The sequence below is a fragment of the Solea senegalensis genome, linkage group LG21 (genome assembly GCF_019176455.1).
Source record: "Solea senegalensis isolate Sse05_10M linkage group LG21, IFAPA_SoseM_1, whole genome shotgun sequence".
Lineage (NCBI taxonomy): Eukaryota > Metazoa > Chordata > Actinopteri > Pleuronectiformes > Soleidae > Solea > Solea senegalensis.
In genome coordinates this window covers 13,111,935-13,138,424 of record NC_058040.1, presented here as the reverse complement: position 1 = coordinate 13,138,424, position 26,490 = coordinate 13,111,935, and the positions used below count along the sequence as shown (strand labels likewise).

Below are 26,490 nucleotides of genomic sequence, written 5' to 3'. Positions count from 1 at the left end.
AAACCAATTTCATTGTTTGTTTGTTTTTAATAATTAAAACAACTTGAATGTGAATATCTGAACTGAATCTGAGGTTTACTTTGAGGGTTCGATCATCACTTTTTGCTCCTTTCTTCAGAGAACAAATACCACATTTATGAATTATACATATATATATATATATGTACACACACACATATATATATATGAAGAATGCCACAAATAAAAAAGAAAGTCCAAAAGATTGAAATATAACACTTTTAGATCCAAAATGGTTAAAAGTGAATCAAAAATAGCTGTTGCTCAAACAGGAAGTGGGATGTGAACGTCCATGTCAATCATGTCATACTTCTTGTTGTAGCAAGTACCTGTTCATCTTAACATCCCAGTGCTTTTAGCAATTTCCTCTCATGTCCATCTTTGCATCTGGGAGACAAGTCATAATTAATATCGCCTCCAGGTACGGATGCCTCTGGAATTAGGCAGTGGTGCGAGTACTGAATACTTGTGAAGTGTTTTCAACATCTGACTTAAAGACAGATATTAATTCTATGTGGTGTTTAAAAAAAGTTTGAAAAAAAAAATAAAGTGTCTCTGTGGGTTTCAAACTTAAAATCTGGAATGTGGAACAGAGTTGGCAGATTTTTCAGACCCTGCCCACCCGCCTGCCCGCCCGCCCGCTTCTCCACCAAGTGTGTGGTAGGTCTGGTCTGGGTTTTAATGGTGCCGCATGACATGTGTGTACTCATGTCAGCAACTGCCCCAAACAGTTGTAAACTGGCTGTTTATGAAGGTGAGGCGCTGCTAAGAAAGCACCACATTTTTGACGTTCACACCATCTGTGGAAGAAAAGGGGGAGGAATAAAAAAAAAAGGAAGCTGAGCCTGTGACCGCAGTGATGTAGTAGTGCTCGGTGTGAAAACACACTGGAGGGATTTGGGCCAGGTATGCGTGCGTAAGGTTTGGCCTCAGAATTCAGGACAGAACTTTGGGTGGGAATATCCAGTCAATTGGCTATAACTCTGAGCCTTAAGTATTACGCACATGGGGGTAGTTAAAGGCTAATTTATACAGTATACACTCAGGCTTAGAAAGAAGAATCAACGTTTTTCAGACTCCCTGAATTTACTTTGGTGTCATTGCTGAATAAAGTTAAAATGAATTTATTCCAATTTATTGTGCTTTGTTCGTATCAAAGACAGTTGTTTTTTTTCTGGATCAGTTTGATCCAGGAAAAGACTGCATGCTTTTCATGGCAGCAGCTCTGTTTAATCCAATGGAAATACATTTCTTAGACAGCTTTCTGGGCCATGTGGCATCTTCAGAAACCTTCGGAAATAAAGTTCATTGTGTGACTGCACAATGTGAGCGCCCATAGTGTGTGGTGTTTTTGTGATTTTAAATGTGTGGTGCATTTAAACATTTGCCAGTTCCATTCAAATCATTACCAAATGAGTTTACACAATGCAGATTAAGCCTTGTCAGCTCCACACATCTATAGCAGCGTTTAGTGTCATTTGACAGATGGAAGAAACAATGTAGTGGTAAAGTGAGACTTCTGCAAACGTAAATTACAAAGAAGCGTCCACAAAAAGATTCAGACGTGAATTCTACTGCTCAAAAAAAACCCAGTTACTCAGCAGCTAAGCCCCGCCTGCCCCTATATACACACAAACTCTCCCCCAGTCACATCTGATAGTTTTGCTTGACAGAGCCTGTTTTCAGAAGAAGGAAATGGCATATAGTAACATTATTTCTGCTTGTGAAGACCAAACCGAGGCAGAATAATAGCGTCAACAACAACAAAAACAAAAAGTTATGCACCATTTAATGACTCAAATGTTGTTTCACTTTGCAGTTGTCACAAATAAAACGAAATAGATGGTGTATTTTTATCTGTAGCGAGTAATGGTATTATTTATTGCAGCATTTTTTGTTAGAAATGCACAATTTTGATATTGTTTGTGTACTTTTTCATCTTCTTATTCCCACAACAAGCTGATTCTACAGCAAAAGCAGCAGAGTGGGTAAGTCATTTGTGGCATTATTGATCAATAAATTTAGTCTAATGTAATTCAAGTAGTCTGAGAGTAAATTTTAACCTTAATGTCTACTCTGTTTCCAGCCTTGGTTGAAATCTGTCTGAGTTTTTTTTACCAAACCAATCACGAGGCAGTTAAGAGAGAGACGGCCATGTTATTGGCTGAGAACACAAAGCCTTTTGGTATTCAAGGACCTGGAAATGGCATCAATCTACATTTTTTCTAGGAATCTTTAAGCTTTAATTCTACTATTTACCATTTGGATGTGTCACTTCACGGTGCTGAGTCCTAAGCTGCAGCGGACCAAGTAAGTACAGTGTATTAAGAGAATATTTCCCCCGCTCCAGCAGGGAGAGCTACCCACACACTGACAAATCAAGGTGCTGCCGTGTGAGTTATGAGTTCATGTCAACCTCACGGCACGAGCCAAAAGCCTTCCATTTTATTACCGCACATCACAGCTCACTAACCGGGGGATATTCTCTTAGCGTGGCCCCACCAACCTAAATAGCAAAAGATCCAAAAGGCAAACCTTAATTGTCTGTGAAAAGAGTCAAACATTTCAAAGTACAGTAACCGTTAGAGCCCGTCGACCGCACTGGCAATTACATCGCCACAAATATTTAAATTTGTGGCTTTGCAGCCGAGTTTGAGGGGAATCATGATGTGCTAAGCAGCTCGCGGGCCGACACTGAAACACGGATGCGTTCAAGTTGATCCCAGAGAAGAGGAAAAAAATGAAAAAAAAAAAATGTTGTAAGAGCCGTCCGAAACAGAGCCCTCAGCCTTCAGCAATATGTAAACACATCATTTTATTAGAGTCAAAAGTGCCAGGGTATGACAGAGATTATAAAGGCAACATGGGGTTGGGATTATATACATGGGTTTGGTTACTGTACCTATGGAGCAGAGCAATAACAGCTTCCATATGCCTGTCTGAACATATGGCTCGTTTTCAACATCATCATTTACTCTGAGTGATGGCCGTGGTATTTCAGACAAACAGACGGAGGGAAAAGACAAATTTCTAGGAGGTATTTACTTACAGTAGAGTGAAGCATAGACAGGCATGACAATGCCCCAACACTCGAAGCAGGCACACAATAGGGAAGGAGTTTAGTTTTGCACATACAAAGTAGAAGGAAAAAAAAAAACTCATGTCTAACCTCATGAACAGAAGTCCTATGATAGTCTTTGAAATTCACTGCAGGCCTGTCGAGAGTCAAACGCTTCTTGAAGCAACAACTGGCAAACGTTATCTGTCAAAAAAAAAAACACTACTCCAGGCGGTGAGCAAGGTTCGGAGTTCTTTTGCTTTACAAAAATAAGCAGATCAATGAACGCCTGCCAAGTTCCAAAAAACTGCTCTAAGGGCCTTTTTATTCACAAAGCGATGGAAGTGAATGTCAGTAAATGTTAAAGAAACGGCTCTGTTACCCTACTGACCTTTTCGTTTTGTTTTGTTTAATTTAGCGGAGGGAAGCTGGAAGCCGTTCAGCATTTGGTTGTAATAAGGCAAGTTGGAACTTTGCATTACACTCATTTTCTTTTTTTATTCCGTAAATCATCTTGCAATAAATCCAAATTATCAACTACTGGGTGGTCGTGTGTGTGTGTGTATGTGTGATACCGTTGTAAGTAGCTCTTATCACTGCTCAGTCTCTTATTCATGTCTGTTCTTTATATTGAAGTCAGATAAATACGCCATTCCCACTGGTCAAAAAAACCTGTTTAATCTTGGGTTTAAACTTCTTTTTCTTTTCTTTTTTTCCATCAGTGGGAATGTGTTTAATCAGCATTTACCTCGGGTCAAATGACGCCGCAACGGACCTGGGTTTTTATAGGCTTTGGCTCTGATTGGTATCAATGGGAGCACAAAATGCTACTTTGTATCCTTAATCCTATAATCCTTACTTTTCTAAAACTCTGGACTAGGCATTGGGATGATTTTAAAAGTCACGATTATCCCGACCAAAACAATTGCAATCAACGATATTATTGCAATGATTGAAAAAAATGTGTTTTAAAGTATTTTTTTTAGATTCTTAAACAGTTGTAGCCTTTGGTCTGCAGTTACGGAGGTGAGAGATAGCAGATAGGATACATATTTTTGGGGAAAAGTTAGTTAATAAGATCTAACTTTGACTCATGAGTCATGAGGAAAGATGCAGCTCCTATAGGCACATTAAGAAATAGAACTAAAAGCACTGAATTAGACTGGATTTCCAAGTCTCTCATGTGAAATATTGCTGTTTTTTCTTCATTCATGATTAACGCAATAATAGGAAAGCACTTTTTTCCCATCACTACTTGAGACAGCACTCAATATCCTTTATTTCATCACATCCTCATCTAAAGGATCGATTTAAAGAGAGACCAAAGTAAAAAATGCAAAATCTTTCCACTGCTATGTAAAAATTCACAGACAAGCAAAAAAAAAAAAACACCATAAGGCAGAACAACCACTGGGAATGGTGTTAATCAGAGTTTTTTTTTGTTGTTTTTTTAAACAGCTTTAACCACAGGTTTAAAAAACCTTGGTATATCCTCTAACTTTAGTGTAAAGAGGCTAAAGGCTAACTCCCCAGCTATGTATTCTGTTTATTTGACTGTTCCTTTCATGGCATCTGCACTCAATGGACTTTTGTTTAAAAAAAACAAAAAAAACATCAGGACACAGAATGCAAAATTGGTCTCAAGCCCCTTTCTAATTCAGAAAATGTTAACTCCAGTTGTTGGCAGTCTTTCTCCCTCCCCAATTCCCCAAACCTCAGTAAATAACTATATCTCTATATCATATCAAACGTTCATATAATCAACTTGCATCTAATTTATTAGATAAAACGTTGATCCTTTCTTCTCAAAAAAGGTCCATAAACACTCCGCCGATAACTTTCATTCGGTTTTCCTTTCACAAAGCGTAATCAGCATCCAGCCCGGCAGTTTGACAGGAAATTAATTATAATGAATAAACTGTTTTGCTAACTTGTTGTGGTGATAAAGCTGATAGAGGGCAGAATGGAAGCCCTCAAGAATTTTCCATATGGGTCAGTCAGGAATCTGCAGGCCAACCCCTGCAGGCTAATGTGGGATCATTACTTGGGAAGAGAAATATGCTAAATATGTGTTTGCTTTAAAAAAAAGAAAAAAAGAAAGCATTACACTAATTCCTCTGAATCCAATTTAGTTTGTAATGATGTCAAGAGGGAGTTCAAGCAGCCGAAACATGCTGCTGTCTGAAAACATGCTGCATTACAATATAAGGATGAAGAATTATTCAATACGTCTCAAAATAATCATATGGCATATCCAAATCAAATGTCAGTGAATTTAATTGTGAAAGATGTGTAACAAAACAGGATTATGATTTAATTCTGCAAAAAAAAATATGTGTTCGACAGATGAGAGAATTTGATTGATTTGTTGATTTTTTTCACAGAAAAATGACACATAATGCAAAAAGGATCAATCCAATACCAAGTATGGATCATACTGCCATCAGAATAACTGTCAAAATAACTATAAAATAAATCAGTGTCAAAATGGCAGATGTTATAAAAACACACAAAATGCACAAAAGACAATAACAACGCCTTTCACCGGCGTGTTTGTCTGCAGTATCAGGGAGACATGAGATGCTCGCCGATAGAACCGACAGCAAATTGTTACAGGGAAGTTGAGTCGAGCGACATAATGGACGCCATTGTAGTGTGTGTGTGTGTGTGTGTGTGTGTATGTGCGCAAGTGTGTGGGTCTCCTTTGACCTCTCTAGGGATAATTAAGGACACATTTTACCCTGCACTACCTTGGGTATGGACTGGGGGGGCTGGTGTGTGTGTGTACTTGTTACCTCTGAACACACTGACCTTGTCAGGACCAGTTGTCCTCACGGGGACCAAAACCTGGTCCTCATTTCTGAGGATCTGGTTAAGTTTCAGGCAAAGATTTGAATTATGGTTAGATTAAAGTTAGTGTTAGCCATTAACTGGTTATGGTTAGAGACAAAACTTAGTTTAGGCTGTCCAAATGAATAGAAGTCGATGCCATGTCCTCAGAAGAATAGCTGAGCTAACCTCTGTGTGTGTGTGTTACTGCACCCCGACGATGTGCCCCATTCCGCTCCTTGTATACACCGACCCAACCTGCCCTCCGTGTGTCTAAGACCGGTGCTTCTGGGCTGATTGGTCGTATCGCTTTCACTCAGCGGCTCATTCACACACACGCAGACACACACGTACACACAGAGGTACACACCTTTTTAGACCTAGCCCTTGAAAAGGTGCCTCCTCAGGGATACGTGGTGAAATGTACTCCTTGTTAGGGTACGAGCGTGTGTGTGTGTGTGTCTGTGTGTGTGTGTGAGTGAGTGCGCGTCTGCTTTTCCTCAGCTGTTTCCTGCCAGCTCAGAGACCAGCAGACTGTGACCGACTCTCCCACTCTCCCTCTCTCTCTCCGTCTTCTGCAAAACTTGCAGTTTCGGACCGAGGAGAACTTCTTTTTTTTAAAACAAATGTCTGACAATGTCATTATTAGGGAAAAATTGACTCCGAATATGTCGTTGGCACTCTCTCCCCATTGAACTTATCCCATGATGAACTAGGAACTGTGAATCGTGGTGGAACGTCATAGTGTGCAAAAAAGATATTTATTAAATTGAAGTTGAACTAAATTTTTCCATACATTAATGGAAAAGACAGAGTGATTCTTTTTCTAGATCAGTTTTTATTTTTGATGTTCTTTGATGTCTGTTTAATGTGAATTTAGCATCTTGATTTAATTTCAAATTAGCATCAAGTAGTAGAAGCTCTCACTGGACATGTTCCAAAAACAGCACAGGCGTAAATACAAATACATCAACAGAAGAATATAAAATGCAAATGCAAGATGCTTTCCAAATGCAAGATTGCCTAAGACATGTATCTTTTCTGCATGATGCGGTGCATAATTTATCCGATGAAGTGCATAAATCTCATGACTAAAAAGAAAGAAATCATATTATGATTTTCTTTTGCCAGAAACAAGTCTTGTTCCATTACTGACCGTTGCTAAATAGTGAGGTACGTACTAACTAACTTTATCTCGCCTGAAAACACCAGCTGAACTAATGATTACGACACATCTGTCACCTTTACTACGTGTAAACAACACATGGATTGAACAACCTGAGGCAAAACAAACAAGCGGCAAGATTCCAGCCGGGACAAAGAATGTCTGCCTCAAATATACCCCACAAAAGCGAATACACACACACACGCGCACACACACACATATACATCTGAGGTGAGATAGAAAAGTTTAGTCTAATCTTCTCTGTTGTTATCAGCTTTATCAGAATCACAATCAGAAGAGCTTTATTGCCAAGTATGATTTGCACATACAAGGAATTTGTTCTGGTGTCATTGTGCATAACAAGCATACAACATTTTAAAAATGTTAAGTGAAGCAGTATACGTATATATACACAGTATATAAATGTTTTTTTGTTTTGTTTTTTTTTAAAAACATGAAAAAGAGCACTACAGAAGAGTATTCCTCCTGATTCACCCAGAGTATCTTATCTTATCACACATGCAGTACGAGTCATGAGGTTGTCGCATAGTTACAGAGGAATTCAAAGCATTAAAGTGACATTTTTAAAGCTACAGTATGTGAACGGATCGAAACAGGCCACATGTCTGTCTCTGTTCGGTCCTGATCTGATAGAGGGACGCGGTTAAAGAGCTTAAGGTTATTGCCACTGGTAGACCTGGATTTTGTGATCCTTTTCTCTACAGTCTGTCTTGACAAAGTATGTTGTGAAATCTTCATATTTTATATAAATTGCATGCTATATTTCTGTATCTATTAAAAGCTCTGAAGAAGTCTTCTCGGTGAGAACTACTACACCGGTCGGCTGGGATTTCTGGCCCCAGTTTCATTTCCCTGTCTCTGTTTTGTCTTTTGTTAAGCTGCTCAGACTAAGACGCTCTCTGTCTCCCTTTGCCGAAGTGCTCTCCCAACAAAGATAGGAATTGAAGTCATTTTGTCAAAGGGATAAAAGCGAGCTTATCAGGTGCTTTGAAGACTAATGAAGATGTAAATTGCAGCCTTTCTTTCTGGGCGGACATTTTGGACAGAAACTCTGTAAAGCCGACGAACACTAACCTGCTCCGAAGGCGAAGAAGAAGCTCTTGTCGGGATGTTCCTCCAGCAGGGCCTTGACCCTCTTGCCCATCCTCTCATTTCTTTTGTAGATGAGTTCCTGTCGGAAGTAGCTGTCGATTTCCTGGGCGGTCACTTGCTCGCTGGGTGGCAGTGTCACGTTATTGAAGTTCGGAACCTGTTGGTTAAGAAGGGGACAGTTTGGACACAAACCCACAAAATAGGAAGGATTTGCTCAGTTTTTCTTTTTGTTTTTTTTCCCCAAAATTCCACTTCCAACTGAAAACGTGAGGGAGACATGGTAGGGAAAATGAAGAGCAGAGGGAAAACCAGGATAAGTAAATGCACAACAGTATAGAGGAGCTATAATAGAATACACAGGACACCGGAGAAGTTGTGGGGGATGAAGGGTCAGTTAAAGGGTTAGGGGTGAAGGCAGAAGGTCAAGGGTTGTGTCACTGAGACACTCCACCAGGTCAAGGGGTCAAAATGATTCTTTGCTTATTAACTGCGGCGAAAGTGAACTGCATAGCAACATATTAAAAGAAAAGACGGTATCGTAAAAAAAAAATGGACTTCCTGTTTGCCTACCTCTCATTTTCTTGAGGATTTAATGGCGTCAGTTGCTTGTTTCACGTCTTCGGGTCAATAAAACATGATGTCAGTTTAATGATCTTTTCAAGTGGATGAAAACAGACGATGGGACATATGAGTGGACACCAGTGTGACTGAAAACTGGTCTCGTCCAGTAGGAGCCTGGTTGCAGGTGTCGTTAGGGTTATTTTACGGACGCAAAACCTCCACATGGCGCTGGTCAAAGAGTATAATCGAGGGTTCAGTGTAAGGTAGGATAGATTCCCATAGATGGACATCACAACCATTTGCCACTTGGACAAGACAACAGTATAAGCGACTCACCTGTGAGGTGTCATGATTGAAGATGATGGAGTTGAGATCTCCACAGTTATAGTGCCGGATGAGGTCTTCAGTGGTGTAGGGAACCTGAAGGCTTCCTGCCCTCAGAGACTCCTGCTGTAGCAACGTCTGGTTCAGGGCAAAGATTACCTACAGACGACACAGTGACTATCAGTTAGGCCTCTTTTATCCAAGTCGAATTCACTCCTGAAACCTTTCGAGGGCAACCATCTTGTTTTACATCGGTCTCGACATGAAACAAATCACTTCCTGTGTGCAGTGTAGGAATTTCGTTGAGTGACACAAGATCAGAACAGAGTTACATAGAGCTGATAGGCTCATTTGACACTGGTTTGTATGTATATTTAAAAGTTATGCCCTGCATTTTTAAAGTATTTAGTCATAAACCCGAATGTGAAATTTAGATTTGGTAACGAATTTAAAATGTGGCCATATCAGGGACAAAAATACAACAATTTCAACTTCACATTGGCACTACAAGGCCGAGGATCACAGCAGTCCTTATAGAATTAATCCTCTGAATATATGTAAATTCCAATGTTGATCAAACCAAAAGAATGACACCATCATTCTTCAAGCCGTGCTGCTCGTCAGTCTAATAAATGACGCGAGAAACAGTAACACATACTGTATGTTTATGATGAGGCAAGAACAGGCAGAAAATACATCTTAGCTTATTATCTTTAATCTTTTATAAATAAATCTTCTTGTGTGAAACAAGTAAAGGCTTTAGATCTGAACTAATAATGGCAATTGCAAAAGGAGACAGTTTTAAGTTTTTCTCCTCTGCCACTGGGATTCAGCTCATTGTGTGAGCGTGAAATCAGCCTGTGCTTGGTGAGAGGGCCCCGGTGAGGCCTGCCGCCTCTGATCCCCACCGCGAGGGCACATGCATGTGTACACACAGACACACACAAACGCGCTCGCACTGGGGGTCCCACACTGTCCATTCCCAGAAGCTGATGCTGTCAGCCCTTTCACTTCAGACCGATTCATGGTCTCCCTCTGATCTCTGCACCACACACATGCACACCTTTCACCCTGCAGGCCTGTGATTTTGATCGGCAACAAAAGACGAAGGACTCTATGGTGAATTTGTTTCTCAAAAGGAACAATTTGTCAAAGTGAAGATGGGTTTTGTCAGCTGTGGTGGCACGGAGGAGTGCGGTATGTCTGCATGTTTTTTTTACAAATGTTGTGGACTTCATCAATGCGCGTGTGTGCATCTTGTGTCAAATTCTTTTTTTTTGTTATGCGTGCCCGTACGCTGTAACCCCAGAGGCTTTTCTGTGTTCCGTTCTCTAAGGTGCTCCGATGACACTTTTGTGGGAGCCACAGTGTAGCCGAGGAGAGGAGGAGAGGAGGGCAATGTGGAGCAGATGCCTTCTTGTCATGGGACAAAGGAGCCCTCCGTCACCCTCTCCTCTTCTCCTCTCCTCTGCGCTCCCTCAAGCTTTCATCGGCCGCGCATCAAAGTGGCGCTCTGCATATGAAAAGAGTCCTGTCTTTATGCCGCGCAAATTAGCCTATCGCCACCCCCAAACTCATTTCACAAAAAAACACCCTCACATCTGTGCCACGTCCGTGAAGGAAGGCCCTCATCTGCAGGGTCTCCCCTTTTTTCTCAGCTCTCCCTTCTCTTTCTCCGCTCGCCGTGCCTTTCAGCCCCTTAAATTATGGCTGTGAAGGGAGGAGGAGAATGAGGGAGCGGGGAGAGAGAGAGGGGGAGGATCGGAGTTTGCCTGATAATAAGTGAGAGAGTTAAAGGTTTAGAGAAGGAAATAGATGGGACAAGGGGAAAAAAAAAAACCACAAACAAGAAAGTGAGGAATGAGAGAGAAAACAGTGGAAACAACTGATTTCTCTGCTTTTGCCGTGATCCTCCACTTCTGTTTGTGCTCTGTGGGTCAGCGGGTGCATTTTCCCACTCGGCCCCTTTCATCATTTCTTCTTCTCCTCCACTGCTGCCCCCCGTCCCGCCCCTCAAGCACGCACACACTGACACACAGACACACCCCTTACTGATATCAAAGCAAGCGGAGCCAATGAAAGTCAATAATTGCCCTTTGTCATGGAAATGCCCCCTCTTGTTGAGATGGAGTGGGATGGCTGTGTGCATCCAGAGCAAACATCATCACAGACAGATTCCCACATGTGGAGATTTGGAGTGTTCAGCTCCTCTGCTTAAAAAAACCAAAAAAAACTACTGTTGCTCTCGCTGCAGTGTGTTGGCTTTAGTGTTGGCAAAAAAAAAAGAGAAAAAGTTGCGACCGAGCTCAGTCAAAGATCTCAGAGGAGAGCTTACGTTAATTACATTTATGAAACTGTCCAACAGTCCTAAAAAATGATTAATCTGCTGAGAAATGTAATTACAAAAACAGATGGCAGCAGTTTGTGTTTGGAATTGTGTGGAACAAGCGTGCACTAAAGTCAAAACGTTTGCTCTGCACAAGTGGCATCATTAGACACAAGACACTGTGGCCTGTTTGACGAGCGTACGACACGCGGTGGACGACAGAGACGCAGCTGTAGTGAGTTGCGGTAGCATTTCGTGAGAAATTCAAATCTGTTGAACATGAGTGGAAATGTATACCTGCTCCTAAATCAACCGGACGTGTATTAAAGGGTTTGATGAGCTGTGTATGAGACGTTATAACAAACGTTTGCAGCAGTTCTCAGGAGTCTGTAATTTTAATCAAGGTAGCATGCATGCATCAGTGAAGAGGACATCAGTCTGTCCAAAAAACAGTCCAAATTGTTGTTTCTAAACATGTTTTTTAATCAAATGATGGATTTCCGTCATCAGATGTTGGGATTTTAACTTATCGTGCAAACAAAACGTTGGCGGCGCATCAGCTCACACAGCTCTAACACGTCAGAAGGTCTGTGATGCTCAAACGTTTCATGTGTATTTCGTTTATTCAGTGTTTTTATTGGTTTAAATTGCATGAACTGTTTGTTTGGGAGAGGACGAGACTTATTTTGGGGGTAATTTGGCGCCAGGGGAAAAAAACCTCCAGCACAGTTAGTACTTAACCGATCCCAACTGGAAAAGCCAGTGGTGGTGAAGACAACCTGTTGAGGTGGATTTTCAACTTGCACATTTAAAAAAAAAAACGAAAAAAAGCTGGATGTCAGTGTGGGTAATTAAGGAATAGAGAACACTTGGCTGAAAAGTTGACGTGTCAATGGAATGGAAACAAATCCTCCACTGAGGCATCGGCGCCACTGATGAGACAATATCAGGCTAAATCAAGACAGTGTAACTCCCAAATAATACATAAAACAAACAGAAATGCTATATCTCCCTCTTTTTTCCACAGCCCTTTCACATCTGCTGTTTGACTGAAGCCTTATTATATTGTTCATCTCACTGCACCTTCTTCTTCTTCTGCAACTAATGGCCCCAAAACGGAGAATGAGCTCCACCAAATGAGTCACTTGAAAGACACAAATCTGTTAATTATATGAGTCACCTGTGGTTTTCATGTACAGTAATTAACAACAAGGCAAATGTGGGATTACACGGTAATAGTACGGCAATAAATTTGGAATAGCAGGGTAATATACCATGTTATTGCTACAGTAATATCCAGGAAACTGCTTAGTAGTGAGAATTAGTCCAGGATACAGTGTGCATAAATCACACATTCACATGAAAATAAATCTTTGCCATTATTATTAAGTGGAAATTCATCCTGTCTTTCTCCAACACCCATTTCCCACTGCCATTCCCAAGCTATTACTTGGTGACTACTATAAAATAAGTTGCTATTGCAATAGTTTTGCTTTCCCGTAAGAAAATCATTGCCACACAATAACCAAATTGTCACTATAATGTAATATAAAGAGTGATCAGATTAGGCTGTAATGTCTGGGATTAGCCAACAGAATAGAACTGACCAACAAAAAGTGTTGAGTGTGAGAGGAAATGACTTTCCTTACAAGCAGATGGCAGTAGACTGCATTGGTCCACGAAAAAGCAGCATCACGCACATGTAACCTACACAATCCGTTTTCCTTGTCACTTGATCATCACATAGATGCTCACTCTAGATGGTCAGGTTTATCTGATCTAACTGTATATGAGCTCATCTGCGTGTGTCATCTTATTTGCGAGATGTTCCCTTATTCCCTGTCATTACCGTGTGTCTTGACTCCTCATTGTTTGGAGCTTAATCCCAGTGATGCCTCTTATTGACAGTGATGCCAAATCCACATGCTGAATCTGCTGTAAAGGCCTGTCGATACCAAACACCATTGCAACAAAGGCTACAAAACAGTCATCGCCTGCCTGACGGCCTGACCGAGCTGGAATTTAAGCAGTTCCAACACATTGTTCACTTCATCTGCTCAACATTTCAACCTTATCACACATCATAAGCATATAACTTGGATAACTAGAAGTATTTAACCCGTGCAACAATATGTCAGCGGCACATTTTTGTCTGCAAACTCTATGTAAAGTGAACACCTTCTTATCATAAGGATAAATTCATTGTTTGATTGTAAGCACCAGCAAATGTTATAGTAACATAATGAACAATTCAGTGGGTTTTAACAGGTGCCTCAAGAGTAGCTTGTCCACACACACACACACACAGGACTTGCAGCCAACTGTGTGGGTATTGGCCATTTCCCAAGCACAAATGAAGACTTCCAACAGCTCCTCAGTTTCCTCCCTAGTCTGCGATGTTATCAGAGTAACATAACCCCCTCTTTCTCCTCCCCTCTTGCAACACACCCACATGTAAATGTAGCATTCAAACAGGAGACCAGACGCTGTCTTAGAGCAGAAATCAGAAAACTGCCAAATCAAACCAACGAGAGATAGGAAGAGATGGAGTGACGGGGAGACAGTGACGCGCTGATGTTATCTGTGAAATTTCAGAGGGGAGCCACAGGTAGACAGAAAAAAGACAGATATGGGCTGTGAGTTACTTATTAGTGATGTTATCAGTGAAATGCTAGTCAGCCTTAAAACAAGACCTATCAGGAGCACGGCAGCACTGCCAGGATTTTACAGAGAAGTGACTCAGACTGACTCAAGTATAGTCCTCGGGCAGTCCCAACATTTAAGCCTCAATTATGCTCCTTTACCGAAGCACACACAGATGGCTGTGAACAGCACAGGCACTGTATTGTTGTCATTATACTAGTACTTTCTAATCTGTTTGAAGGATACATGTGCAGCGGGCGCTCCTGTAGCGCAGCGGCCGCGTGGTCAACAGCGGGAAACACGAGCATACGCACGGAGCTTCGCATACATAAAATATGATAAACACGATTCATGATGAAATATACATCTCCCTGACTCCCAAAGATGTATATTATGTTATACAGTGTTTTTATGTTTGTTTGTTTTTGTTTAAGACAATAATTTGAATTTCTGAATATCATGTAAACACATTAGTCCGACTTAAATCCAGCTAGTCTTAGTTGGACTAACATACCTGGAGAATACGATTCATAGTCCGATTACTGCATGTATGCGCTTAGTCGGACTGGAGTCGGACTTGGCGTTCTGCACGTGCACCAAAATCTCCTCCCCGGTCTTTGACCCGGAAGTAGAAGGAGACCACGTATAAACTGTACATACGGCAGGAGCGTCCTTTCTTCAGACAACGCAACCACAAGAGAGCAGATACGAAACATACATAACCACAGCACAGTCCATCTTGCCATTTGCTGTTTGTTTTAAAAGGTCAACAGGAAACAGATTCAACACACATTAGCTTATAGAGAGATACAGAGGCAGAGTCAGACATACACAAACAATAAATCTATTTTTTCCACGACATTTATACTTGGATTAGGCAAGTTGTCCAATTGCCTGTCTTAGTCGGACTTCGGACATAGCTCGATAAAACTGTGCATGTTTGTTTGATGTTTGGTCTGTTTTAACATGTAGAGTTAGCTGCCTGCTGTAAGTCGGAAATGCCCAACATTACCAAACCTAAAAGCCTCACAACCCTTCTCAAAAACATGTCAACCAGAGGGGGAAAAAACCCCAGGGTCTGCAGTGGAGATGCATTGATATGTAGACCACTGACACACAAAAATGAATCCAATAGTATGAAAATTAGACATTGGGACAGTTTCATATGAGTGTGCATATGTATGAACACAGTGTAACGCCAGGTTAGTGCAGCTCTGTCCAAAAACTCTGAATTGGATCACTGCTGTACATATTTTACGCATATCCCCTTTAAAAGCAGGAAGTAACCATGTCTGACATTCCATATTCCAGACAAAGTGAAGTTCTCATTCAGGACTGGTAAAATGTCATTTTTTCGGAGACTTTCGACAATTCCATTCGAATGACAGAAATGCATTTTCATGCACGAGGCTTTAACTGCAACCGTTATTCTTGGTTTGTTGCTTTGCCAACATGACGTAGTGACAGTGTAGTATTTCGAGTATTTAGCAGGAGGAGAGAAACAGCTTTGACCATAGTGGTAAAAAAAAAAAAATCCTGTACGGCACAAGTGGTCGGACATGGGACACTCCTGAGCGAGTCCAAAGAATATATTTTTTGTGGTGGGAACTGTCGCTTGTTGTGGATCAGAAAACCAAAACGGAGTTGAAAAAAAACATGTAGTTTTACATGTATTCACACTGGTAAAGAAATGGTTGTGTAAACAGTAGCTAATGGATACTGCGGCTGCAGGCAGAAAAAAGTCACTGACACTCACACACACACACACACATATATATATATATATATATATATATGCATAAATCTTTCACCGCCGCACAAGTGAGCTTTCACTTTCTGGCTGAAACACGGCCATTTAAACCCAGAAACACACACACCTGTCACTTTGAGTTATCTGTATTGTTTCTACTCTTCTCCCTCCAACCTTTTCCCTCCTCTGCCTCCTTTTCTGACCCCGTCTCCCCATTTTTCCTCCTCTCTGCTCCCTTCTTCCAACTCTCCTGAGCACATTATCGCATTCCTCCTCCCACCTCGCACACCTCCGCTCTCACACTCCTCCATGCTACCATTATTTCATTCCTCCCTTTCTCTCCCTCTTTGATCCTGTACATTCCCTCCCTCCTTCTCCTCCTGTCCCTCCTTCCATCCATCTCTCTCGTTCCTTCTATTCTCCCCCTTTGATCCTACATATCCCCTCTATCAGCCAGGTCTTTTAAGATTTGACCCCTACATTCCACAGGTCACTAATTACCTCCTCGTCGAGTGTGTGTCTTTTCGGGCATGTAAGTGTGTATACACCTGTGCAAGATTAGGTTGTTTCTCTGTGTGTGTTTATGTGCACAATGTGTGTGTGTGTGTGTGTGTGTGTGTGTTTCAAAGCCTCATTATCATGGATTACTGCAGCTTCTCCAAAGCAAAAAAGACAGACCTTTGAACTAATCTGTATTAATTTTCAAATACAAGGTAATAAAAGAAAATGGGGGGGATAAAAGTGAGACAAAAAACTGAAAAATCTGAAGAAAAATTTGATTCCTCGCTGAGCTTCACGGTGAAAAATCCCCTAACTTGTATTATCTTCTACGTAACTGATATATACTATTACTTAGTATTCTATTATTAATTAGAATTCAGCTCTTCCAGTTCCTATAATTAAAATCAGAAGTCGAGTGACACGGGTTGTTCTATGACGTTTGCTGATGTTTAGAAATCAGTGCATCAGTCTATGGCTGATAAACACTATGACGTGGTTGAGGTTTTTTTGGCTGCTTTTACTGGTCGATTTAAATTTTTACCACCATCAAAGCAATTATAAAAGTTTAATTCTGACAAATTACACACAAAATTGCTTTACTTAAAGATACTTTACAAAAAAACACACATGTATAAGCTAAATGTACAGGTGAGCGATTCTGAATAATATCTAATGAATGTCCAGCGATTATTTGGACAGGAACATATACATATATATATCATATGAATCATTATTCTCATTTTCATCTTCAGTCTGTCGAATAAGATGTGTATAGATCAAGACAATAACTCATCTAAAATTATATTTATATTTTCGATTTCGATCAAATTACAATTCATTGTTCAGCCTTGCTGAATGTTAAATACACACAACTTTTTGAGTAAAGCATGTTTCAAGTTTCTTAATTTGCCCATTGGCAAAAATCTACCAATTCCAATTATTCAGCCCATCCAATTAATTGAGCTGCCTCTAGTTTAAATCATACTCTTTAAAGTATATTTACACATCCCAGTGCTTACAGTAATATCCCTGTATTTTTGGTTGACACTAATCCAACCCTCATCTGCTGTCACAGTGAAAATTAACTTATAATTCACACATTCACACATAAACACACTATATGAAGCTGTGTGAATACAGCCGTCCTTTGCGTTGTGTGTTCTCTTTATCTCCTCTGTCCAAAATCTCACCCTCTCTCTCTCTCTAAAAACATTCTTGCACGGGGCATTTACCTTGCTGCTCGGGCACAGCCAAATATTTAGGCTGTCAAGAAGAATCAGTCTCAAGCCAAATGGCTGAAGGTGTGTGGTGTGCGCGTGTGTGTCTGTGTGTGGTGTGTGTGCATGTGCACGTGGGTGTACTGAGGATTGTGGTGATTGAAATGGCAACCTTTCAAACACCCCCCCACCCCCCCACTCTCTCCTGCTTCACTATACCCTGAACAAGCTCCAAGTCAGTATGCGTGCACGGTTGAAGCTCGACTACGGCATTCATTCGGATTACTGTCCTTGTCCCACCTCGGCTCCGCTACAGGACGTGCTCCACCCCCTTTTAACTTGTTAACATTAGGTGGTGTCCAGTTTGTCTCGTTGTTAGTATATCGAATGCCTACCACATGTCTTCCTACCATCCATTAACTTCAAAACTATCAAATTCTTTAAGCTGACGGAGCATAAAATCGCTCTGCTTGTCAGTCCAACAAATGTACCAGCATGAATTTCTCCGTGGTTTTGTTTCACTGTCGTATTCTTCGGTGTCCTGGCTTCTTCTGGCACCCGGGTCAACTTAAGTCCGACTCTGGTCCGACTGAGGATACACATGCAGTAGTTCGACTATGAAACACATTATCTGGGTGTGTCTATAGTTCATCTTTAGCCAGACTATAGTTTAGTCCAGCTTTAATCAGACTACAGTTTAATTCAGCTTTAGTCACACTACACTTTAGTTCAGCTTTAGTCAGACTATAGTTTCGTCCAGTTTTAGTCAGACTACACTTTAGTTCAGCTTTAGTCAGACTTTAGTTTAGTCCAGCTTTAGTCAGACTAACAATAGATTAAAAAAAACAATTATGAAACTGGAAAAAAAGAATTGTTGGAGTTGGAGGATGCTGCCTTAGCAGGTTTCTATTATTGTTTCAGACATGAGAACAATAATCAGATTTTCCTGCCTCTGATTTTCTAGTTTGTCAAGGTTTTTTCTAGTTAGGGCTGCAACAATTAATCAATTATTAATCGATTAATCAACTAATGAATTAATGTCAACTATTTATTAGCTTAAGTTAGTTATAAGATTTTAAATTCTTAAATGTTTATATGCCCTGGTTTCTTTGTGACAGTAAACTGAATATCTTTGCTTTATAGACCAAACTACAGATTTGATGATATTTTCTGTCCATTGAACGAGAAAATAATCAAAAATTAAATGATAATGAAAATAGTTGATTGTGCATTTTGGAAACAATATGTGTCTTTAAGTTCTCACTGTTGTGTTGCAGTACATTAGTTCATACTACTTTTGATGGTGTCATGTAATTAATGCCTCTTTTTTTTTTAAAGCTAAAAGCCAATATGCAACTGACTTAAGAAATATATATATGTGTCAAATAATAATGTCAGAAACATCGTAATTTAGATATTCAGTCGTTCTGTCATTTTCCCTTTTGCCCCTCCTCCCTCTCTCACCCACACACACACGCACACGCAAGCGCAAAACCCCACAGAGCTGCCGGCAGAGCCTCTCTGTCCATCAGTCCCACTACGAAGTAACACGTGGGTCTTGAAAACACCGCGAGCCACAAGGAAAACAGCCATCAATCTCCACGACTGTCTGTTGACTGAGGGAACACTGTTAAATCTCCGGGACGGCGCGAGTCAAAAACAACACTGCGCAACTGTTTCATGCCGAGAGTCAAAGCAAAGCAGCTGTGAGCACTTAGTGTGGATACACACTGACCATCAAGGTGTCCACATCTGACCGCATGTGTGTGTGTGTGAGAGAGAGAGAACATATCTGCAATAGGCTGTGAGGACATATTAACCTTGTGAGGACATTCTGGTTGGTCCTCTCAACTTTGAAAGGTTTTTTTGGGGTTTAAGACTTGGATTTAGGGTTGACGTAGAGTTGGGTTTGGGTGAGGATGTCTTATGTGGGTGTCTTCACTGACGGTTAACTGTCCTGTGCTTGTTTTTCTACAGCTCCTATAAGACACACAGCACACTTTTAGATGATTTATTTAGCAAGGTAATGAAAGAGAATTAAGTCACAAGTGTTTACTACACACTTAAGTTGTGTTTCATATTTCACTGCAGGAACATAGAGTGTTCTGCTCTTTGACCTCTGCACCTCCCAAGACCAAATGTCATGAATGGACTTCCTTAAAACTGACAATAACATAAATAACCTTGGTATGAATGCATCTATTTTTGTTCCATAGAGCGAAACAGATTGTTATAAAAATCACAAATGTATAATGTACAAGAATGTCAAGGGATTTCCTGTAATATTTCACTAAAACTGCATAATATAGCAAAGTTTAGCTTTGTAACACTTTCATTGCAATACCTTAAAATCTAAAATGACTTCCATTTAATTATAATTTTGTCGTCCCTGATAAAAAACGCTCCATTAACAACATGGTGCACAAGACATGACACAAGATTAACGTGATTTAGAAAATAACACATTGGGTTTGGGCCCTGAATTAATCACAATTTATTATGACAGCCCTAATTACTTGCCTGTTAATCAATCAAATACTTTTTTTTGCAAGCCTTTTTTTCTATTATCTCTTATCGCTATTACCATAATCCTTAATCCAAACATATTCTGATAAACTTCTACTACCTTTGAGAAATGCTCTGTCAAACAAAGCAGTATTTTCTGTTGTGTGCAACTAATAATTTTGTGTTTCCATGTGAAGAATCATTCCAATCATGTCAAAAATCTGGTTTGAGAGTGACAATTTGAATATTTGGAAGGTACATTTTTATTAAATGTTACAAGTTGGGGGTTACTTGCTGTTTAAGGTGCTTTAAAAAAAAAACAGACCCGAATACCCCCCACTGCAAAGGATGACGGGTACAACTTTGTTCAGGCAACATGTTCTTGGCACTGGAAAACAAAAACAGCAGACAACAGCGCCAGACACAAGTCTCTCACATTTGACTTTGTAGAAGTCTGACAAGGACTCAACAGGCAGCAAAAATCCCACACAGCAGTTTTCATGAGAATCTTGCGAATCCCTCAAAACCTCTGGCTCAGAGTCAGAACCAAAGTAAGCACCTCTGGCAAACGACCATGCACACATCACACACCATCTGCGAGACGTATCTGAAGACTAATCAACGGAGAAGGAGACGAGAGAGATAGACATCAAAAGCAATATGTAGAGAAGGTCAGTGGATGGAAAGACAGAGCTGTGCCAACAGGAAAAAAAAAACCCAGATACAAGTAATAAACAGGCACAAATAGATGGATAGACAGATGTTTTTATGCAGCCGTCTGCCTCGACCCACAGCCTCACGACCACAAACTTCTAAACAGCCAACAAAATATGTCAAAAATTCAAACAACCTAAATGTGTTGGGCGTTCTGTTTTCAGAAAAGTGTCTCCTTGCATTCGGAAGATGCTGCACACATAAACACATTCGTGTGTTGTGAGGTTACGACCAAAATAACAACTGTCGAATCTACTCAAATGATACAAATCACAAAAAACAACTCCAAGACCAAGTCAAGCTATGGGGAAGAATTGCTCGTGAATAAAAGGGACAGAGAGCAGCTCAATATGAAATCATAAGTTAGAAAACTGAACCGTTGAGAATTGGTTTTCAACATTACATTCTCAACAGTTCTCAATTAACTCACTTTATGTGTGTGGCCATTATGCAATTCACTTCATATATTATTACACCGAAAACGTCCTCCAGAACTATAAACGTAACACTGAAGTTGTTAACTTTTACAAAAGGGAGAAGAACAAAGAGAGAACAAACACACAGTTTGAGGGGGAAACACCGTGTTGAAATGAGGTGGGAGTCCAAACAGTGGCGTTGCTGTTAAACTCACAGAGGTTTTATGATCTCAGCTACTGCAGGCACACACACACACACACACACACACACACACACACACACACACACACACACACACACACACACACACACACACACACACACACACACACACACGGCCCCCAATACACAAACAGTCTTTATAGGTGCAGAACCTTGAAGTGTGAGGGGCTGTGTCTGCATGGCGGGAGGAATCTGACATGCATGTTTACGCATGTGTTGGTCTGACGAGTGTGTGGACACTTGCAAAAATACGCAAAAGCATGTGCGCATATAATAGGTTACACACACACACACATCAGTGGGCTCTTGAGTGTGTACTCATGTATCATTGATTGGACTTCTGCCCTTGTCTCGTAAACGGGAATCCATTTATTGGATGAAGTTTGTCCACCTTTGAGCCTGTTAAGCCGTGTTTCTGCCATAGTAGGGTTCAGTTTGACAGGGTTTGGTCAGGCTTGAATATGTACCGTTACTTGGTAGGCGGGTGTGCGTTGTGCACACCCGTTGTGTGGTGCGAACGGACAACAAAGGAGAAAATCCAGCTGCTCTTTTTTTTCTGCTCGCTTTGTGGCTGTGACATTAGACCGCGGGCGTTGACGAAAAAAACAGTTATTTTTCTGTCACCCAATCAGCTTACTGTCGTGGGTCTAGCTCCACCCATACTATACCGTGCCATTACTCTGGTATCCCAAGGGGCAGGTTCCAAAAATTGAAAGGTCGGGGTACTATTCCTAATGGAAATGAAAAAAAATACATATCGTACCAAACCGAACCGTTCCGCACGACTTTAGTATGAGAATATTAGTATTTTACAATCCATCAACTTCAAAATATTTAATGCAGCATAAATTCAAGGGCTGGGACGATATGCTTTTGACACAGTTTGATTGTATCATGATACTTGAGAGCCGATTCAATAAAATAAAATAAAATAACATAAAATTAAATTAAAATGGTCTCCACAGTCTATACAACAGCAGCCAAGTTTTCCTCGCTATTTTCCGGCTTCTTCTATTATTTCCAGCTCAAAGCCGGAGAGAGAGAGGGTGGGATCAGTGGAGCATGTGCAGAGCGCCAAGGCCAGATTTACGCAATAGTAATTTAACTCCCGCTCAATCACAAACACTTTGTATGTCTTAGTCTTACATGGAGAAACTCAATTGAACTTAGTATCAGTTGGGCGCGTATTTTAAAATTCTGGCCGTAGACGAACTCGAACAATCATTTGGTTTTTCCTAATAAGGTGCCAGTGTACATTTGTGTAACTACGCTTGAATTTGAACAAATAGAGGCCTCTCAGTCCCTTGTTTCGTACAGTTTGACAACTACATTAACAAAAACAACAAACAACGACAGGAAACATGCACAAATAACATTGATGAACACAGCACGAGGCAGCAATATTTAGGTGTTATCCATGTAATCCTAGCCATGAGCAGATATCTGCATATATACACATTTAGGTGTTAGCTATATTACTATTATCACTGCAGATTTAGTGTTATCACATATTTGCATATCCACAAATTGTGTCACACATATTAGATTGTCAGGACATAATCAGGCGTACGATAAGCTGGTGGATTTGTTTTTGACCTTTTTTTCTTGCAATTTCACTGACATGGCATCATTGTAAAGCGCTTGTGTTTGTAAAGACAAGGACAGAAGAAAAGAAAAATGTCATATTTCCTTAAATAGACACAGAGTGTGCACCACACACGAGAACACAACCACACACCACAGGTTTATACAACACTTCTTCCTCTCCCGTTCTCTCCTTTACAGATGCATAACAAGTCAGAGCAGTGGACCATCACATTTCCAGTTGTGTTCAGACCAATATCTGTCAGTCATCCAAGAAGCAACAGCTATTAATCAAAATGAAATGTCTTCCCCCTGAAAAGATCTTATCTAAAAGCTACAATGACAGGCTGTTAGAGCTGGCATCGCTGTCTTCACCCCCTTTTCATTTTTTTCTTCTTTTTTTTTTGAACATGCTGTAGGGAAAATGTGTAGACCACGAGAAACACAATCCAACATTCGACTCTTCTGAGTCAGGACACAGAAAAGTTCAAACAGGTTTACACTCTCTTTGGGGAAGGAAACAAGGCAACGGACCTTTCAAAGTACATGTTGAATTACTGCGGCAGTGTGTCGCTTAACTGGATTTGATTATGAACAAAACCTTGTTTGACAAAAAAAAGAAAAAAAAGAGCTGTCACTGAAGAAATCTGGAACGGGAATAAAGGACACTTCTAGCGATACTAATGACGAGAAGAAGGAGCAACAAAATGAGAGTAATTCCCGATGTCAATTCTGTTGTAAATCTGATCGGGGGCCTGCTACACATCAGTGAGATCTCTAAACACAAGAGTTCACACAAAGTAATTTCAAGCAATGTTTGGGGCTTTTGGCTTGGTAAAACTTACCAGAAACTGGAAAATCAGGTTGAAAATCGAGTGTTGACTAATGTAAACTATCCAGTTCTAGCACAACTTGGCGGCTCAGCGCGGTTTGGGTACCAGGCACTTAGTTTTCCATTACTCCATAGTTCCTCCTCCACATGGGCAAGGTTGTCATAGCACGGCTGCCCAAAACTGCCATGATATTGACACAAAACACCAACTAATGAAGAGGAAAGCCGTTGTTTTCGGTGTACTTACTGAATCATTAGAATCAGTTCATTAAAAAGATTAGTTCAGTGCTTCCTGCATGACCTGAACTCAAATACAGCTGAACGGGTTGAGACATTTCCCCTGGTAAATGTTGGAGATTAACGCAAGTTTCCAGGATTTTTAACGTCTTTTTAACTGATCTACAGTTCGTTAATGTTCGGTTCGATTCTTGTGTCAGACGTCGTGACTGAGTCACGTGGCTCGTGACTCTTCCACTGACGACACTCTCTGACCAATCAGTGGATGGTACTAAAAAAAAAAGTATCAGGTCCGAGGTTCTACCACTACTGGAAAAGCAAAAAAAACAAAAAAAACAAGTAGAAGCCAAGCCAAGCCGTGTTAGAACTGTACAATGGAAAAGCACCATATGATCACAAATATGAACGTGTAAGAATTCTTTGTACTACTGACTCCTTTGAGTATTCATTCCAGTAGAAGAGGTCATTTAAATGTGAAGTGTAAAACACAACAAATAATATATTATAATATTTGGCGCCACATCTCCTTAAGATCCAAATTCTCAAAGTAAAACTTTATGTCTGGTGTTTCCATAGCCATACATCCACCTCTAAATCACACTTGACCATGTCTTAAGCAAAACAACCTGGAGTTATCGAGACAGTAACTCGACACAAATGTCAAAGAGCAACTTTGCAGTGTGACATGAAAACGTCACCTGGCTGGAAGAAATTCTTTACCTTACACTCCTGGTCACATGTGAAGATACGTCTGAGGTCAAAACATACGTGGAAAACAGCAAAGGCTTACAAATCCTTCCCGTGTGCCGTACACCTGTGAAATTCCACTAAAGTCGCCAAAAAAATAAAAAGAGTTTTGGAAAGTATCATGTAAAATACCCCTTGTTTTTGTGGTGAATACTAATTGTGTACAACTTGTGATAGTTTAAATATGATTTGCTTTGCAATTTGCAGTCATTATGACATAGCGTCATGCTATTCCAAGAGCCTTGGGACTTGGGAAACCGAGCACATGCCCAAATACTTGCTTTTCTTTTTTTGTGCATTTGCGCGGTTACCTCAAAGCAAAGATTAATCCGCTCTCACTTTTGCAGTCACAATTATTAAATCAATTTAATTTCTAATGGCAAAGTGGCTGCCGTACAAAAGCTTCCACCAGCTCCAGGTGACACTAATCATCCTGTGTGCTGGAGCTTGTGGACAGCTTTGGCCTTGTGATGCTCGGCTGACGTCCAGTCAGGTTTGGCTCGTGCCTGCGGGCGGTGGAGATGCTGGACTTAATCCAGACCATCCACAGACCTGGCCGGTGCAGAGAAAAGTATGAGCTACTGGGAGCAATTTGAAAGACTCATGTGGAATTGTGAGAGGCTAATGTTCATTTAGAAACTCAAATTCTATTTGAGGATGAATTTTTAATGTGTTTTTTTTTTCTTCTTCTCGGTTCTTTTCACACACAGGCAAAACCTAATATCAAAGCTCAAGCTTTAAAGTCAAATTTGCAACTAAGGGAAAATACAAGTAGGCATATCGGTATCTGTCGGTATCTGTCCGATACTGGTCAGAATCACTGGGTCGGATATTGGGCAGATAAAAATGTAAAATCTGATACAATCCAAAAATCTTTTATATCTCATGCTTCACCTTACAGTCATGTGACTGTAAAATTTCAATAGAAATCAGCAAAAAACATTTTTGTGCTGTTTATTTCTTCTTTTTTGAGAACAATATTTGTTACAGTAGTTGGAGACTTATGTCTTTGAAATGACTCAGCACAAATGTGTTGCTCACAGCTTCATACATTCATAAATGTGGTACAATGACTGTATCAGACTGATATCGGTTACGGTAGATACACAAGTTTGTGATATCGGTATCGAAAACAAAAGAGTGGCATCGTCCCATCCCTAGACACAAGTGTTATAAGTCAAAGTGCTCCGTGTTTTGTGATTTCCTCTTTCGGCTGAATTCAATGTTGCATTATGCAAATCCATCCATTTCCTGCATCTCTACACAAACAATGCAGTCAATCAGGTCACATCTTTTCTAATAACTTGAATTACCCAGTCACAGTTTTAACCTTAAGAAAGTTATGCATTATTAATCTATCCCACAATAAAAAAAACCCTATACATACATAGGAGTAATTTTACTGCAGCCAACAAAAGAGTCACTGTGAGCTGTGAACCTCTGAGTTATGTTTTTGAAACAATAAATCCCCAGACGCGAGGTGATTTACGAGTGTTTTGAATGAAAACGTTAACTTAAATCTCTTTTATGTAACACAAGACATCTGCCAACCTGCACAATAAGACTACTGCTGTTTCCTTATCAGCTACTGTATCTCTAACTCTAATCTGTTTATTATTCCTGCAAACTCAAGCTTTATTTTATTTATTTTCAATACACAATAAGAACTGTAATTAATTAATGTCTTCCCCCAAAGCAGCATGTGTGGCATTCCTTAATTTCGTATC

General features: G+C 40.4%; 1 protein-coding gene across 1 annotated transcript in view; it reads right to left on the bottom strand.

Moving 5' to 3' along the window:
• trabd2a (TraB domain containing 2A) overlaps positions 1–26,490 on the bottom strand; it is a 62,810-nt gene that overhangs the window by 23,425 nt on the left and 12,895 nt on the right. Inside the window, exons 3-4 of the mRNA XM_044053571.1 lie at positions 9,081–9,227; positions 8,166–8,340 (exon numbers count right to left, since the gene is read on the bottom strand). Coding sequence (XP_043909506.1) covers positions 8,166–8,340; positions 9,081–9,227 — 322 coding nt within the window. The remainder of the gene's footprint in view (positions 1–8,165; positions 8,341–9,080; positions 9,228–26,490) is intronic.